At 46.1% G+C, this 17,776-nt stretch overlaps 1 protein-coding gene across 1 annotated transcript in view; it reads left to right on the top strand.

The window, feature by feature from the left end:
* The window catches only part of LOC147435410 (uncharacterized), a 90,234-nt gene that overhangs the window by 22,264 nt on the left and 50,194 nt on the right, over positions 1-17,776 (top strand). Inside the window, exons 9-10 of the mRNA XM_086488475.1 lie at positions 9,494-9,713; positions 9,791-10,000. Of these exons, the coding sequence (XP_086344601.1) occupies positions 9,494-9,713; positions 9,791-10,000 (430 nt within the window). The remainder of the gene's footprint in view (positions 1-9,493; positions 9,714-9,790; positions 10,001-17,776) is intronic.

The raw sequence follows: 17,776 nt of genomic DNA, 5'->3' as shown, positions 1-17,776 counted from the left end.
TGTAGTCCTCCGCAGTCGTGGGCGTCTGGATCTCCCCAGCTCAGTCGCTCGGTCGATCAGTGTGCCTCTGGTGTAAGGCGACGAGCTCTGCTGTGGTAGTAACTCCTCCGGGTGTCTAGTGGCAGCTCTAAAGAAGTTTGTGATCTGTCTCTCTAAAGAAGTCTGTGATCTGTCTCTGAGACTGGCTAGTCTCTCCTCTCATCAGGCTCTCTCTGCGTTTGCGTAGCTCGAGCAAAAACAAACCCAGGCATCTCTGATCCTCGTACTGCATGACTCTAGAGAATGGTCCAAAGCCCTCTCTGAACAAGCAATGGAAGCGGCCTCGTATCTCGTAGTAGACGGGGTAGTGGCATAGTAGCGCAACTCTGTCTCAGGCTCGATGTCACATAGGGGGCATGTCCTGGCCTCTGCTAGTACTCCGCTATATCTCACAGTCTTGATCCGCAGTTGGTGTGAAGATGTGCGTATCAGGCCAATAGCACATCGTATCCCATGAGACAAGTGGGTGTCCATGTATCTGGGCCTCGTTACAAAACCATTCTCCGTAAGCTGGAGGAGATGCTCTCTGTAGAAAGCCATCTTCGTGCCCAGCTCCTGTGCTGGTTGTATCCATGTCCTCTTGGTGTCTAGCTGAGTCAAGTCCTGGCGAATGAGCTTGGTGATCTCGGACTATCTAAGAGTCAGAGAGGGCGCATCCAGGAGTATTGGAAGGGAGGCAATCTATCTATGCTGAACCCATGCGCCTGAAACCATGATGTCATCTCCCCATACCAGCATGCTATATCTCCCTGCATGGCTAACTGTCGAGAAGACTCAAGTGCAAGGCGTGCATATCTGTCTCTGGGAAGTTCCCACATGCGGTGTATGAAGGAGACAGATCTGGAGAGCGCCTCAACCACTATTGGGGGGGCAACTAGCTCTGCTTGCACAATAGCACGTGGTACTGAAGCCTTGGCCGTATGTGAATGCGGGCGTTGACCTCCTGATCCACTGTGGGGTGGTATTAAATACCATGACCTTGGTTTTACCAAGGTTGACGGACAAACCACTTTCCTGGGCAAACCTATGCAAAGCATCCAAGTGACGTTGCATCCCCTCCGGAGAGTCAGAGATCAACACAGCATATAACAATAGTGGAATCCATGTGCCTGCCAGCTGTGCACCTCTATCACCATCTCTCTCAATGTAGTCAGAAACCTCATCCACATACATACCAAATAGAGTAGGAGAGAGCGGGCAGCCTTGCTTCACCCCAATAGTGGAGTAAACCGGTGTGGATAGACCCTCTGGGGTGCGTACATGCCCCACTACTGACCTGTATAATGCCATGACCCCCCAAATGATCTCTGTGGGTACTCCCATCTGCTGTAATCTGTGCATCAATCTAGCTTTGGGCACTGTGTCAAATGCTTTGCGGAAATCCACAAAGCTACAATAGATCCGTCTCCCCCGCGATCTGCCCTCCTCAATGATGGCTTTGAGTGTCAAGATATGGTCAAGAGTAGAAAAACCCCTCCTGAAACCTGCTTGCCCGGCTGCGCGTATCCCCTCCCTCTCTGCCCATCTACTCAGCTGCTGCTCAAGGATAGATGCGTACAACCGTGCCAATGTGTGTCCAATCATGATAGTGCGATAATTCCCAGGCTCCATAGGGTCTCCTGACTTGAAGATAGGTACAATAGGCTCCAAGTATCAGGCAAGCCCTCACACATGGCCCAGTTAAACAAAACTGCTAGAAGTTCTGCTAGTAAATCTCTGGCATGAGAGAGAGAGAGAGAGAGAGAGAGAGAGAGAGAGAGAGAGAGAGATATTAATGTCTTCAAAAGGCCAAAATGACCTATGAGACCAATCCATTACAAACTGGTGAATTTGATACCATGTTTGGGTACAGAAAAGAGATCCTAAAATGAATCTAGAAGTGCTACTAGCTGGAACTGTGTAGGGTATGTGTGACCATTGATACAATGGGTGCCCAATTCAAGAGGTCGATATAATGGGTGATGAATCCATCCTCATCTGTACTCTGGATTTCAAGATAGTATGGCATGAATCCTCTATTGTAGCCTCCATCGATGCTGTGAAGCTCCTCTCCTCACTTGTGGGCATCTAGATCTCCCTAGCTCCAATGCTCGGTCAATGAGAGTACCCGCGAATGAGAGTACTGGGGGTGTGAGTATGAGCTGAGCTTTGCAGTGGTGGTTGCTCCTCTATTTGTCCAGTGTCTGGTGTGAAAAAATCAGTATTTTGTCTTTGGGATTGTCTCTCTCCAGATTTACTCTGTATATTATCTATGTGTCTGCGTAACTCAAGTAGATACAGTCCAAGACATCTCTGGTCCTGATAGCTCATGACTCTTGAGAAAGGTCCCAAGCCCTCTCTGAATAGACAGTGGAAGCGAGCGCGTATCTCGTAATACACTGTGCACTGACATATATAATGCATCTCTGTCTCTGGCTTTGTATGGCATATGCGGCATATCTTGCTAGCTGTTGGTATCCCTTTGAATCTACCAGTCTCTATATGAAGCTGGTGAGGAGATGTCGGTTTTTTGACCAATGGCACATCGTAACCCATGAGACTGATGTATATTCGTATAGCTGGGTTGAATCACAAACCCATCCCCTGTGAGTTGGAGAAGATGCTCTCTATAGAAAGCCATCTTTGTGCCCCACTCCTATGCTAGCTCTATCCATGTCCTCCTGTTGTTCAATTGGCGAATGAGTCTAGTAATCTCCACCCGTGTAAGTGACAGCGATGGTGCATCAAGGGAGTACTGGAAGGGAGGCAAGCTGTCCATGCTAAGCCATGTATTTGGAACCATGATGACATCTGTACATACCAGCATGATGTGTCCCCCTGTAAAGGTAACCGTCTGGAGGACTCAAGGGCCAATTTGGCATATTTGTCTTTGGTAGTATCCCATAAGCTATCATAAAGGAGACCGATCTGGTCATTTCCCCACAGGATGCATGTTTCCTTGTTGACCCGTTCACTGCCTCGGGATTGCACAGTGCGTTGCTTGCTTTGGGCCGTTGGCGGTCTCCCGGTTGGGATGGGCTTACTGTGGAATTCATCCTCTCCTTTTGGGAGGCTCTTGAACTTCCATTGCCTTTGATGATAAATGCAGCATGGCAGACACAGGATTTGCCACTATCCTGGAAAGAAGGTTTACTTAACTTGTTGCCTAAACAAGCGCTTTGTGAGCGATTCTCTCATTGGCGCCCGATTACTTTGATGCCGGTGATTTACAAGATATTGGCTAAAATGCTGGTGCACCATATTAAGGACCATCTTTTTGCAGGACTCCATCAAGCTCAATATGGTTTCATTCCACGTTGCCAGATTATAAACAATTTGGCTAATGTTATGATTGGCATGGAGTATGCTAAGTACACTCATCAGGATGTGCTGGTTATGCAAGTTGATATTGAAAAGGCCTTTGACACTGTACAGTGGGATTTCATTGCTGCCACGATGAGGTGCCTAGGGTTTTGTCCTAACATTCGCCAATGTGGTTTATTTCTTGTATGCATGCAACACGTCTTTGGGGATCTTGGAAGGCGAATTAACAGAATCTTGGCCTCTTGGTTGTTCGGTCAGGTAGGGTTGCCCTCTTAGTGCTCTGTTGTATGCTATAGCCACTCACCTGCTCTTGATTGGTTGTTCGGTCAGGTAGGGTGGCCCCCTTAGTGCTCTGTTGTATGCTATAGCCACTCACCCGCTGTTGATTTACCTTGATCACTTGACCTTTGTTGAGCGTCTTCATGGTTTGCGGCTACCTTCGGGTCATACCTTTGTTGGCCAGGCTTACGCAGATGATTCGTTGTTTATGCCTCGTAATCAGAAGGCTGATGTCAAAGGCTTTATGGAAGCCTTGGAACTTTTTGGCATTGCGGTTGGGCTTAAAGTCAACTTTTGTAAATCGAAGCTTCTGTCTCTTTGCTCTTGTGATTGGCACAGTCTATTGTGGCCAGGTGAGATTGTTTCTCCAAATGTGATTACTAGGCATTTGGGTTATCCAATCGGATGGAATGTCACTCATTTTCAGAAAGTGGATTGGGTTATGCAACGTTTGAATGTCAAATTGCACTACTGGAAGTTATCCACTTGGCCATTACATGTTTGTGTGCGAATTGTTCAGAGTATCCTATTGGCATATATTCAGTTCTTTTTGCCACTGATTCATTGGCCTCGTCGTTGTCTTGATTCTCTTAAGTCGGACATTCTGTCCCATTTGTGGTGGACGAATGCTAAGATAAAAGGCTTGCGCTTGATGTCTATGGAGAAGCTTTGTACTCCTAAACGCCAGGGTGGCCTTAACATCTTGGATTTGTGCAGGCATGTTCTTGCTCGGAAAGCTATGTTGTTACCTGCGCTTGGCAACAAATTCAGCCTTGGACTCTTATGTTTGCACACCTTGGTCAGCATGTTGTTACTTCCTCTTTTGGCCATTGGCAACCCTCTATCTGGGAGGTGGTTTTCGGCAAGATGGAAGGGTACATTCCTGGATGTCCTCTTGCTTCCACTTTGGTGTCTGCTTGGAAAGAGGTTACGATTCATCTTTCATGGAATCCTCGACAGGAAGGTGATTCGATTCGTTTGGAGAGTCTCCATTGGAGCCGAGCATTCTCTCTTACTTTGGTCGACCTCTCCCCTCGCCAGGCTTACTTTCTCTCTGGCCGTGGCATTCATGTGGTTGAGGATGTAGTCGATGAGGCTGGACATACTTTTGAGTTTCCCTTCGCCGCTCGCCGTTTTGGATTGGGCATGCATTACCGTTAGTTTTAGAGAGAACTTCAAAGTATGTTGCTTGACTTTTTGCCAGTTTCACTTTTACCTGATGGTGATCGCATGTCTGATTGGGATCTTCGGGAAACGCCTTTTCGAGATGTTTCTGCGGGTCGAATTTATGCTCTTCTTCTACCAAAATCATGGCTTGCTGATCATTGCAATGCCCTTTGGCACATGCATAAATCTGATCTCTGGTGGAGGAAACTTCTCTCTGCCTTGTGGAAAAGCCACTTGCCCTTGAAGGAGCGACTGTTTCTTTGGCGTTGATTGCTTGGAGTGCTTCCTGTTGGCACTTTCCTTAGGGCACGTCATATTCGCCCCTCCTCTTGCGTCCGTTGCTCCACTACAGAAGAGGATATTTGCCACTTCTTGTGGGATTGCTGCATTACTAGAGACTTCCTTCGCCGTGTATCTGCCTGTATGTGGCTCTGCTTTCCTGGGGTTGCTTTTTCAAAAAAGGTTCTGGGTATTTCTCGCTTTGAGGTTTCCCACTAGTAAATTAATCAAATAGATTTACAAAAAAAAAGTGTGTGCGCGGGGGGGGGGGGCAACACAGCGCGAGGAGGTGGAGAGTGAGTAGCGCGCGGGGCAGTGCAGCGTGAGGGCTACCCAACAGCGCGCGCTAGCGAGGGTGGGGAGGAAGCGGGCGCTGAGCGATGGCGAAGGCAGGTGAGGGGTGCGCAACAGCAGCGAGCGTTACTCTCTTGTTTCTTTAGTCTTGCCTTTTCAAAATTGAGTAAGATCAATTGGCCGACTGCTTTGTCCAACACATAGCATTTTAATATATCTATTAATGTGGAATTGGTGATCTCACTTTGCCCATCCGTTTCGGGATGGTATGTAGAAGAAAAATTTAACTTTGTGCCAAGGTTGTCAAACAAAGCATGCCAAAAATTTCCTGTCATGCAAGGATCTCGATCACTCACAATAGACTTGGGCATCCCACGATGCTTGAAAATTTGTGCTAGAAAAACCCTAGCCATATGATCCGCTTTGATTGTTTTCTTGACCAGAATAAAGTGAGCTTGCTTGCTAAATCTATCCACAATGGTCTAGATTGCATCTTTTTCAGTGTGAGTCTTTGGGAGATCCGTAATAAAATCCATGGCAATACTCTCCCAAGGTTGATCAGGCACAGAAAAAGGTTGGAGTAACCCAGGCGGCTTATGTTGATCGTACTTGACTTTTTGGCAAACCAAACAATCCGTGACATACTGATCGATGTCTTCTCTAAGGCTTGGCCAAAAGAAATATATTTCCAATGCTAAGGTCGTAGGGAGAATACCTCGATGACGTGCACAAGGCGAAGCATGTGCTTCATCCATGATTTTCTTCCTCAATGGCACCGCCACACAGATTGCTTGGTGGTGGTAGAGGTAACTATCCCGAATTGAATAAGGATTTTGATTCTCTCTGTTATGTAACTTGCTCCAAATGGAGGAGAACTCTTGGTCGTTCATATACAAGTCCGGAAGTGATTCCAATTCCCGGTGATATACAAAAGTAATTGCATTCACCCTTGGTTGTCTAGAGAGTGCGTCCGTAGCCACGCTCTTACTCCCAGCCGTCTGAAGGATCTGGAAGTGAAACATAGACAAGAAGTTGGCTCATCTCATCTGCTTCTCAGATAATTTCCGTTGCGTGAGGAAATATTGCAAACTCTGATGATCGGTCTTGATCACAAAATCCACTCCTAGAAGATAATGCTTGCAGGTAGACAAGGTGTGAATCACAGCCATAAGTTCCTTCTTGTAGATCGAGGCATGCAATTCTGCATCCTTAAGCCGTCTACTTTCATAACCCAATGCATGGGCTTCTTGGTTAGGCACTACACCAATGCAATCATCTCAAGCATCGCAGTGGACCTCAAATGGTTTCCTTAAGTCTGGCACTATCAAAATAGGGCCATGGCTTAATAAATACTTAAGTCTCCTTGTTGTCTCTATCCCCATCAAAATAGGGCCATGGCTTAATAAATACTTAAGCCTATCAAAGGCTCCTTGTTGTCTCGATCCCCATCAAAAGGGAATCTTCTTCCTTGTTTGGTCATGAAGTGGTCCTGCTACGTGAGCAAAGCCTCCGATATAAATAACACAATCCCAAAAGGCTACATACATCATGTACCGTAGTGGGAGTTAGGCTAGTCTTGTACCACTTGGATCTTTGCGGGATCCATACTCACTTGGTTGTGGGAGACCATGTGGCCGAGATAGTGTATCTCCGTGAGAAAGAACTCACTTTTCTTTGCATTGACATGCAACTCAAGCTTTCGCAGTTCTTAAAACACCATATCCAAGTGCTTCTGATGTTCCTCCTCGGTCTTCGAAAAGACGAGTATGTCATCAAAGAACACTCCTGTAAAAGCTTGGTGTGGGCTGAAAATTCAATCCATCATTCGATTGAATGTGGCAGGAGCATTGGTCAAGCCGAAAGGCATTACCATAAATTCATAAAGTCAAAAGATAGTGCGAAAAGCGATATGAGGAATCGGAAAGCGATTCTTGATGGTGATCTTGTTGAGAGATCGATAGTCTATGCACATTCGAAATGTGCCATCTTTTTTCTGCACCTTCAGAATTGGAGAGTAGCAGAGCGAAGAACTTGGTCGTACTAGACCTTTTTCCAAAATCTTGTTAACGTGCTTCAAAATTTCCTCTTGCTAAGCAAGACTTACCTGTAAGGGGGTTGGTTTGGGGGAGAGCTACCCGGTAGGAGATTAATGCGGTGATGCTCCAAACGTTCCGGAGGTAGCCTATCCGGAAGAGTGTCCGTGAAACAGTCCTTATACCTTTCAATAATTTGAAAATGTTCAATTTTCAAACTAGAGAGCGAATCCTCGCTAGTTTTATCCTTTTCCTGTGCAAAAATCAAGTAAGCAGAAATGCACTTCTTTATTTCCTTTTCAATGGAGATACGGATTACAGAAGGGAATAGCCAATCCCCAACTTTAGCAAAAAATTTAATGTTCGTGCCCTCGTGCTCAAAAGCGAGGGTCTTTTCCACATAATCGGGGACCGGTTGCATATGGAAGTGCCATGGCATACCCAAGATGATATCACATCCCTTGATGGGTGCCATCAAGAATGTTTCGTGGTCCTTGTACTCGCCAATCCGAAGCTTGACCTGCCCTTGCACGTGAGTTGCATTGGTTGTCAACCCCTCGAATGCTGATCCGGAAGTGACCGGAGTTCCAAGTTGAGCCGGTGTGAGGCCCAAGCGTGCTGCAGTTGATCCAATGAGATAAAGTTGTCGGTTGATCTAGGATCATAGAGGATCAATACCCGATGGTTATTCACAGATTCCCAACCCTTTAGAAGCTGATGCTTTCCTTATTCCGTTTCCGTATGCTTTCGAACATCAGGAATAGAATTCGAGCTTGGTGGAGGGGGTTCCTTCTTTGCTTGTTCTTCCTTCGAAGATTCTGGTTCTTGCCAAATAGGGCAGTCGGTGTGTCCTTTCTCACCATAGTTAAAACATTTTCCTTGCTCTTTGAAGGTTTGTACTTGGTTGGGCGTGAGGTGCTTAAGCTGTTTGTTGGTACCCTCTGGCTTCTTAAGCTGGTCCGGGTCCTAGTATAATCCACACAAACAAATTTCAGGCTGGAATCAAATATTCTGAGAGAAAATCTGCTATTTTGTGATCATATGCAAGAGAATAATCACTTTTGAAGGTCCTATTATTACTTATAGCTCTGTCATAGATCTATACCTTGTGAAGAAAGTGGCTGAAACAACTTTTCTTCATGAGAAAAGTGAGCCGAACTATCTTGGTGCTGTTGGGGAGACCCAACAATAGAAAGAAGAGGGACAAAATCTGCCCATGTAATTGCACATTGATGCCCATGTAACACATTTTATATCATAAATATTAAATGATGTTTACAGTGTACACTATCGACGATGGGACATTTAGATAATAGAAGGCCAAAACGTTTTAAACTCATCTGAACCATAAAAAATTCTTAGGAATTGGTGGTTTTATCACCCAATTATTATGCATGTCTCAGCAAAGGGTTAATTTGTTGTGGGCAGATCACATTCATACCTGTTTGGGCATCCGTGGGTGAAGACTCATGCGGATACATGCTTAAACACAAATCTGCAGGTTGACATATATGTTGCATGGTCTAAGGACCCCATGTTCATCACCGAATTCAACACCAGTCTGCCCTTCCCAAATTATGAAATATTCCCCTCACGATACTCTAGAGTCTAGTCAATTTTTGATGCATGAGAAGTACCCTCCTGTGAAATAAACTGTTTGAAACCTAACCTGAGAATTATATTCTAATTGACTAAAAAGAAATAGCAAAATTAGCGAGATTGGGCAGCCAAGTCTTTGGGCTATCTTATCCATCATTGGATGACTTTGAACTTGAGTTCTTGTACAAACTTTCATAAGTAAGCTTCTGTTAGCTACATTGCCGATCTCTTCTGTCAAAGTGCTTTCTAAGGGAATCATTATTTTGTTTTTGTTTATTTATGCTTGTCAGAAGTTTGTCTTTCTTTATTATGCTCTTTCTTTGTGTCTTGATTTTGTGTTTTGTGCACGTGTTTCAGCCTCTTTCGTGTTCGTATCTTTTTAGACCTGATTTCAGATAGCAATTATCTTGTGCTTGAATGTCTCAGAGATAATATTAATAATGAAAATATGTCAGATTATGTGTTGGTCCTTGGATTTTTGATTATTGGTATGTTTGCAGTGTAACCTTTCGACCTATGATCAACCCACAGTGGAATTCTGGGAATGTTTATCGGCAGGATGGGCCAAATAAAGGCAATGTGTTCAGTCGGCTGCTCCAGTATGCTTCAAAGTTAGCTGAGAAAAAGCAGAAGTGGCAGGACAATGAGCTAAAACCTGTCGATCCTACAACAGGACAAGAGCTGTTTCATCCTCAAACAGGGCGAAGACCCTATGCTGAGGTGATTGTTTAATTCAGTGTATAGGTTTTCCATTGAGGCCCTTCAAAAGATATAATTGACTTTTGATTGTTTTACAGAGGAATGCAGATGCAATGCCAATAGGGGACTTCCTTTATCAGCTAAAGTTTACACTTGATAATAAGAAGCGCACATTAATAGACAGAAATGTTCAGAAAGCTAAAGAGTTGGCCAATTGTCAATATGTTGGCTCACGGTCCTCCAAGTTACTTGAGAGCATCAAAACAAGAAGTGTTCAAGAGATCTTCGAGTATCTTGATGCTGACAAGGTACACAAATTGATTACCTGGATATGTCAGTGGAGTTATCAATCCTTGTGAAAGGCTTCTGTATGATATGACCTATCCACAACATGCGTGAATGTACAGCGCGAGTGTGCACGCGCAGGATGGACACACAGACAGGGCTCCATTACTCATACCAAGAAAACATTTTTTTGACAAAGCAAAAGTCGATAGTAAGTAAAACAATGGAGGGATGCAACAAGGCATAAAGCCAGTACAAGCATTGATAACCATACAACCAAGGCCAAAAGGTGAAGTAAACTGTATACAAATCAATAAAGGGGGGAACCCTCTCCTAAAGAGGGCAAAGGAAGGAGAAGAGTTTCTAGCGTCTCTTAAAAATAGATTGTCAAAATGATTTAAGATATTGAATCATCAATGAGTGGAGGAGAAGACTAGGTCTGGGATTAGGAAAATTACCCTGCCAAGGGGAAAAATAGCTGTCTCAGAACTCGCCAGGATGAGGAAGAAGAAACTTGAAGCCAACCAATCGGTACCCCACTCAAGAGAAGATGAAATTACAGAGAAACCACATAGAACTGGCCATTAAACTGAACTCTTCTATCAATGTGAGACCTAATTCTGGTGTATTAGGTGCTTTAGAAGTCATGGTTTACTTGGAAGCTCAAATAGAAAGATGGAAACCACAAAATCAAAAATTTTGTTCTTTGAAGAAATGCAAGTTCCAGAGACGCAAGGTTCTGGAAACGTTTTCTCAAGATCTTTTTGGGGGCAATGAGTTCTTGGCAACTGTGGTTGTTGTAAGGTAATCTGTGCCTGTTGGTGTCTGGTGTCCCTTGTTGCTACCTCTCTTTGTAATCTGACTGTAGTCTCTCAACATTTATCGTCATACCAGTAACATGTCTCCTTGCACCACAAGAGAAGGCTCTAGCTGCAGTTGCATAAGTAACGCCTGCAAGCTGGTTTGTAAGCTTTGTCAAAGCTGCCCAAGGTAGGTCGATGCGTACGATACGGTGCAGGACGATATGTAGTATGGTATGCTCTCCAAAAAAGAGTAGGTAAAGTACGACTAGATCTTTCTATGTTAAGTATCATTGAGAATATAGAACTGAAAGGACCAAAGGAAAGATAGACTATTTTCCCAGTCACTCAATCTGCAATCAAAACCAAACATGTTTTTCCTTCAGCAAACACCAAATCATCGTTGAATTTGAATTGTGTACATTCAATCATGACTTAGACTGTGCGTCACAATGTATGAGTGCGGGGAAATGAGTATGGGGTGTTTTCTCTTTTTTTTTAATCTTGTTTCTTGTGTCTTTTGATCTCTTTTTTAGCGTTAAGGTCATTGTGGGCTCTTATATTTGTGGTCCAATAATCCCATACGAATCATGACAATGGATATCTTACTTAACAGAGATATGAGGAAAATATAAAAAAGTATGTACATCACGTATGTACTGTACGAGTACGTATTGATTCAAAAGTACAGCCAAACCCAAAAGTACGAGTATTGGACCCAAACTTGAAGCTGCATAGGGATCCACATCTAATAGCAATTTAAAGATCTCAGAAGTGTAGACATCATTTGTCTCTTTAGAAGATTGGTATCTAGGATAAGAATGTCTTTGTGGACTATCAATGGGGGGCAGTCTACTGCAACTAACATGATACCTCCTGCTCTCAAGTGCTCTAAAATATCATCATCCTTGATCACATAAGGAGATTGCACATTTGGACTAGCACATTCAGAGGTAGAAGGTGCAAAGTAGCATATGGCAATAAAAGAGGACAACAATCCTCTATTGAATTGTTTGATCCACATATAACGAGCTTACTCATGTTGTAACTGGCTTGGCATTGACAAGACGGTAATCTCTTAGTAACACTTGAACAGAATAGAAACTTTTACACTTGAACTTACAAAACTCAAAGTAGTCGAGACGACGCGGAGGAGTTCCGCTTCCTGATGCATTGATCCCAATGTCTAGCTCCCCTTCCGGTACTTCTTTTTATATATATTTTTTTTCAAGAAAAAAATCCTTCCATTAGTTAATAAAACTGCCCATAGGGCTACAAACCACCTCTACTAGAGAGGGCTACATCAAAAGCATGGGGAGACTCTCCCAGTGAGTAAACAAATATGTACAATGGGGCTAAATCACAAAATGGGAGGAGGAAAGAGCCACACAGGTGGTCTGTAGTGCCATTTGGGTGCACCCTGGACCATGGTGAAGAAAGGCCCTGGGCGCGGTCAAACCTCGAGGGACTGCTGCAAAAGGAGAGGTCTGAAGGTGGGCTGTCCCTCTCGAGCCATGCGACTTGTAGCGAAAGCACTAGCAAGAGATCGTCTCGCTGCAGATGTGTGTCCAATCCCTTGCGGCTGAGGAGGAATGTGGGATGGGTCGGGTGATGAGGTTGAGTGCTCCACGGGGGGGAGAGGAGGAGCGGAGCGGGAGGTGTGGGTGGGGGTGGGGGTGGGGGTGGAGGAGGCGGCGGCGGAGCGGAGGAGTCTGAAGGTGGAAGGGGGGAAGGCGATGGAGATAGGTGGAGGGGCCTCTTGTTAGAGAGGGTCAAAACGATTCCTTGTCGAAAGAACCCAATGTTGCTGAGCTGTAGGAGGTCGGTCACCAAGGGGGGCAGTGTGGCGAGCCCGTCCTTGTCGACGGCGGTCGGGCAGCTACTGCCAGTCGTTAGCTATCTGATCGCTGGCCTCTGTCGAGGTACCAGCCTGTGTGTCCCGGGTACTTGTCTGCTGGGCATTCAACCTTGGGAGGCTGCGCATGTGTTGTGGGTCGAGATCTCCTGCGAAGACAAGCCTTCGCTAAGTGGCCCCATCTGGCTGCAAATGAAGCACTGGTTTGTGAATCCCGAATACTCCACCCTCTCGCGTAACCATCCCCCACTCACCCTAGGTAGAAGGACCACCTTCGGGAGAGTGAGTGTCATGAACCAAAACTCGTATTGAAGGCACACCGGCTGCCTGGGCTGCATCTGAAGCTGTTGTGAGCAGGGTCTCCAAGATTGTCCTGATCTCGGAACCAATCTTGGAGAGAAGCGGTAGGTACTCCCTCCGCAGGCCGGGGAAGTAGACCGAAATAGGCAAGTCTGCCTCCTCGACAAGAACATACGATGCTGGATCAAACCCATGGCGCCACTGTCGAAATTGAGCTCTGACCGCTTGGATGGCCAACGGGCTCATCGAGATGACCTTGGCAACCGTCTCGGGAGTCTCAAACTCTATCTGATAGTATCCTCGCCTGAGAAGCTGGATGTCAATGATCTTTCCCACCTCTACTAAAAGGCGGGCTTGCAGAAGGTTGCATACCTCTCCACGATGAGGACGACTGCCATAAATGTTGCAGATGACAAAGGTGGCTTGAAGGCGCTCCACCTCTACTGCGAATTGCGCTTGCTTTGCTGGCGACAGAGCAAGTCGGATGGTGCGCTCGGCGGGATCGGGCAAGGGGGCTTCATCGGAGTCCCTCTACAGCGGAGCACGAGCGTCCATCTGTGTCATCTGCTGCTGGTGGGCTAGGTACCACTTCAACCTTTGCTGCTATAGAGCCCTGTCTCATGGGAGAACCAAAGCAGGTCAAGGAGGGTCGACATGACGGAAGCAAGAGGGATTGGTGGAGCGGGATAGGAGGGAAATGGGTAAATTGGAGGGGGGTGGGGGGCTGCGGGTGAGGTGGAGGGTTGAAGGGCGGGAGTGCTGTGGGAGACACGGCTAAGGCGAACCAGGCAGGGCTGTGGGAGGACAGTGCGAGCAGGAGGGGGGTGAGGGGGACGGGAGGGCGATGGCGGCGCGGGGTTGTAAGCAGCATGAACGGGGGAGAGAGCTCAAGGGGGAGCAACGCAGCGAGCCATTTTCCTTGTTTTATATTTATAAGCATAGAGTACAACTTCCAGGGAGTCCCCGTGTACTGTGTAACCATACACTGCTTTGCAAGTTTCTCTTGGGGTTTTAGATGCCAAGGTGGGCATCTTTTGGAAAGATTGGAGTCTGGAGAGGTTCTATAAAGATAATGGCCATTGGGCAGCAATGCGAGGGGGTGAGCTCTTTATTTTAGCGGGAACAATGCTCTCTGATCATGCCCCCATTTCTTTGCACATTACTACATAGATTTGCTTGAGCCTCGGCTCCTCGCCGTGGATCTTGCATCCCTAATCATGTACTTTTTGACCCAGAGCTGAAAGAGCATCTACTCTCCCTTCGGAGTGATCCTCGGGAGCCTACACGCAATCCTGTTGACCATATATAGCTTCTTGCGTTATTTTGTCCACTACCACATGTAGGGCAGCTCCCTCTTCGCTCAAGGAACATTTGCAGAGACATGAGCGTGGGTTATCATACCCCTTTGGTGTTAGGATGTTTTTTCATTGACAGAGAATGGCAACAATTGAGATCTTAGTTTGTCCATCATGCCTCAGTTTCTACATGGATTCTTAAGGCAGATAGGATGAACAAAGATTCCTTTCATTTATATCAGGAGAGAGATTCTGGAAGTAATGTTAATTGCAGCGGAAGTGATTGATGGTGAATGCTCTTACTGAATGAGAGAGTTCCTCTTACTGAATGAGAGAGTTCCTTTTGCTTCAAAAGAGATGTGCAAAGACTAGAGTGAATGATACTGTGTGAAGGTTTTGAGAGAGAGAGAGAGAGAGAGAGAGAGAGAGAGAGAGAGAGAGAGAGAGAGAGAGAGATGAAATGTTATATTAACGTCTTCAAAAGGCCAAAGTGACCTATGAGACCAGAAAGTTACAATGCGGTGTATCTGATACAAAGTCAGATTAACAAAATAAATTAAACTAGGATAACAAAATATAAATACTGCGGGATCCTAAACTAAGCAGTACAATGTGCAGACAATATGGGAGGGGAGTAGAGATCCATCTTCATTTGAATTTTGCACTCTGGACGACGAAAGAGTATGGCTTGAATCCTTTGCTGTAGCCTCCTTCGAAACTGTGTAGCTCCTCTTCTCCATGGGGGTCGTCTAGATCTTCCTAGCTCCAATGCTCGGTCTATGAGAATGCCAGTAGTGCGGGTAGACCTCTCCACCGTTGGCTGCTCCTCTGTCTGTTCTTCTGGGTGTACAATATCTAGTGTAAAGAAATCTGTGATCTGTCTCTGGGGATGTCTCTCTTCAGCTCTCCTCAATAAAGTTTCTCTATGCCTGTGTAACTCAAGTAGATATAGCCCAAGACATCTTTGATCCTCATAACTCATGACCCTAGATAGAGGCCCAAAACCTTCTCTGAATAGACAATGAAAACGGCCTCGTATCTCATAGTACACTGTGCAATGACATATGTGATGTACTTCTGTCTCTGGCTCTAGATGGCATAAGCGGCATATCCTGTTGTCTGTTGGTGTCCCTCTGAATCTGCCAGTCTCAATGTCGAGCTGATGTGCGTATCTGGCCAATGGCACAACGCAAACCATGCGAAAGATGCGTGTCCATATAGCTGGGTTGAATCACAAACCCATCCCCCGTGAGGTGGAGAAGATGCTCTCTATAGAAAGCCATCTTCGTGCCCAACTCCTGTAACGGCTCTATCCATGTCCTCCTCGTGTCCAGCTGAATCAGATCCTGACGAATGAGTCTATTAATCTCTACCCGTGTCAGAGACCTCAAGGGTGCCTGTAGAGAGTATTGAAAAGGAGGCAACCTGTCCATGGTGAAACCATGTGTCTGAAACCATGATGCCATCTGTGCATACCAGCATGATGTATCCCCATTAAGAGCTAATTGTCTGGAGGACTCTAGAGCCACCTTGGCATATCTGTCTCTGGTAGTATCCCACAGACTGTGTACAAAGGAGACTGATCTGGTAAGCGCCTCAATCTCCATAGGGGGGGCAGCTAATTCCGCTCGAATGATATCATGCGGTACGGAAACCTTGGCTCTAATCAGCCGAGAGATCATAGATACCAGGGGCTTCTCCATACGCCTCCAACCATCCTGGCCTATAGAAGGTCCCCAAACTTGCACCCCATATAACATAGTAGAGGCAACCAAAGTATCAAAGAGCCATAACTTTGTCCTAGGTTCCTGGAACTGAACCTGCGAACACATCCTCTCCATTCCTCCCAGAGCCGCACCAGCTTTAGTTAGTCTAGTCTCTGCTGCTCTTCTCAAAGAAAATCTCGGCCCAGTAAAGACTACCCCCAGGTAAGTGTATGCATCTGTATACTCCACAATCTCCTGACCATATTTGAAAGTAGGTACTGATCTCCTGACCCATTGCGGTGTGGTGTTAAACACCATAACCTTGGTTTTACCTAGATTTACACATAGTCCACTATCCTCTGCAAAACTGCGTAGTGCATCCAAATGTCGTTGCATACCTTCTGGTGAGTCAGATATCAGCACAATATCATCAGCATATAGCAACAATGGGATCCACGTCCCTGCCAGTTGGGCACCCCTGTCACCCTCTCTGTCAATGTAATCGGACACCTCATCAACATACATACCAAATAGAGTAGGAGACAATGGGCAGCCCTGTTTCACTCCAATAGTAGAGTGAACTAAATCAGATACCCCTTCCGGAGTGCGTACACGTCCCACCAATGATCTGTACAAAGCCATAATCCCCCAAATCACCTCTATGGGCACCCCCATCTCCTGCAGTCTGCGCATCAATCGAGCTCTTGGTACCATGTCAAATGCTTTGCGAAAATCCACAAAGCTACAATAGATCCGTCTCCCATGTGCTCTGTCCTCCTCAATGATGGCCCTGAGTGTCAGAATATGATCAAGAGTGGAGAAACCCCTCCTGAAGCCGGCTTGACCCTTTGCTCGTACACCCTCGCCCTCTGCCCAATTACTCAAGTGTTGCTCCAGAATAGATGCATACAACCGTGCCAATGTGTGTCCAACCATAATAGTGCGGTAGTTCCCAGGCTCTGTAGGGTCACCAGCCTTGAAGATGGGCACAATATTAGACAACCTCCAAGTCTCAGGTAATCCCTCACACATGGCACGATTGAACAACACTATGAGAACCTCCATCAGCATATCCCTTGCATGTATAAAGTGCTCCGCTACTAGACCGTCGTGATCATATGCCTTCCCGGTCCTCATCCTGTCGATGGCCCTTTGTACCATCTCAGGTGTAAAGAAAGTGCTCGTAGCTGGGCAAGGCTTGGTAGGGTTTGGAAGGGGTTCCTGTCCAGGAACCGTATATAATGATGTCGCATATTGGCCCCACACATCAGGTGAAGTAATCACTGGGGGAGGGGAGTGCTCATGGAAGAGTCGCCATGCCTCTCCTGAGTCCCTACTCAAGAACATCTGATATAAGTCTCGCTCCATCTGAGCTAGGTAAGCTCGCTTCTTCCGTCGCACAAGGCGTCGGAAAGCAATCCGAGATTGTCTGTAAGTGATGACTCCTAAAAGAAGATCCCTCTAAAGCTGGGCTCTCATCTCTCTGCACTCCTCATCATACCAACTATTCTGGAGCATAATCCAGAATGTCGTCTCTTGCCCAGTTGAGTGTGTGGGTATGCCACTGATGCAGCCCCATGCAGTGTCTCAGTGAGTAGAGTGGTGCACTCCTCCACTGAGAGGCCTGTACCATTTGTGCCCGCTGTACCTTCCAATAGACGGTCCCAGATCTCCTCTGTATAAACGAAATCAGTCTCTGGTGTAAATGTATAGCGGGTGTGTGACCTGCCTCCTGATGTCTGAGTTGTACTATACTGAAATTTAACGGAGAGTGTCAAGAGAGCATGATCTCCTGTTATGCCCACTGGCCTGGCTCCCACTGTGAAATCCTGAATGTAGGGGA

This window comes from Adiantum capillus-veneris, chromosome 18 (genome assembly GCF_014529385.1).
Source record: "Adiantum capillus-veneris isolate H3 chromosome 18, ASM1452938v2, whole genome shotgun sequence".
NCBI lineage: Eukaryota > Viridiplantae > Streptophyta > Polypodiopsida > Polypodiales > Pteridaceae > Adiantum > Adiantum capillus-veneris.
Note: the sequence above shows the minus strand (reverse complement) of the source record. Positions and strands in the feature narration are given on the sequence as shown.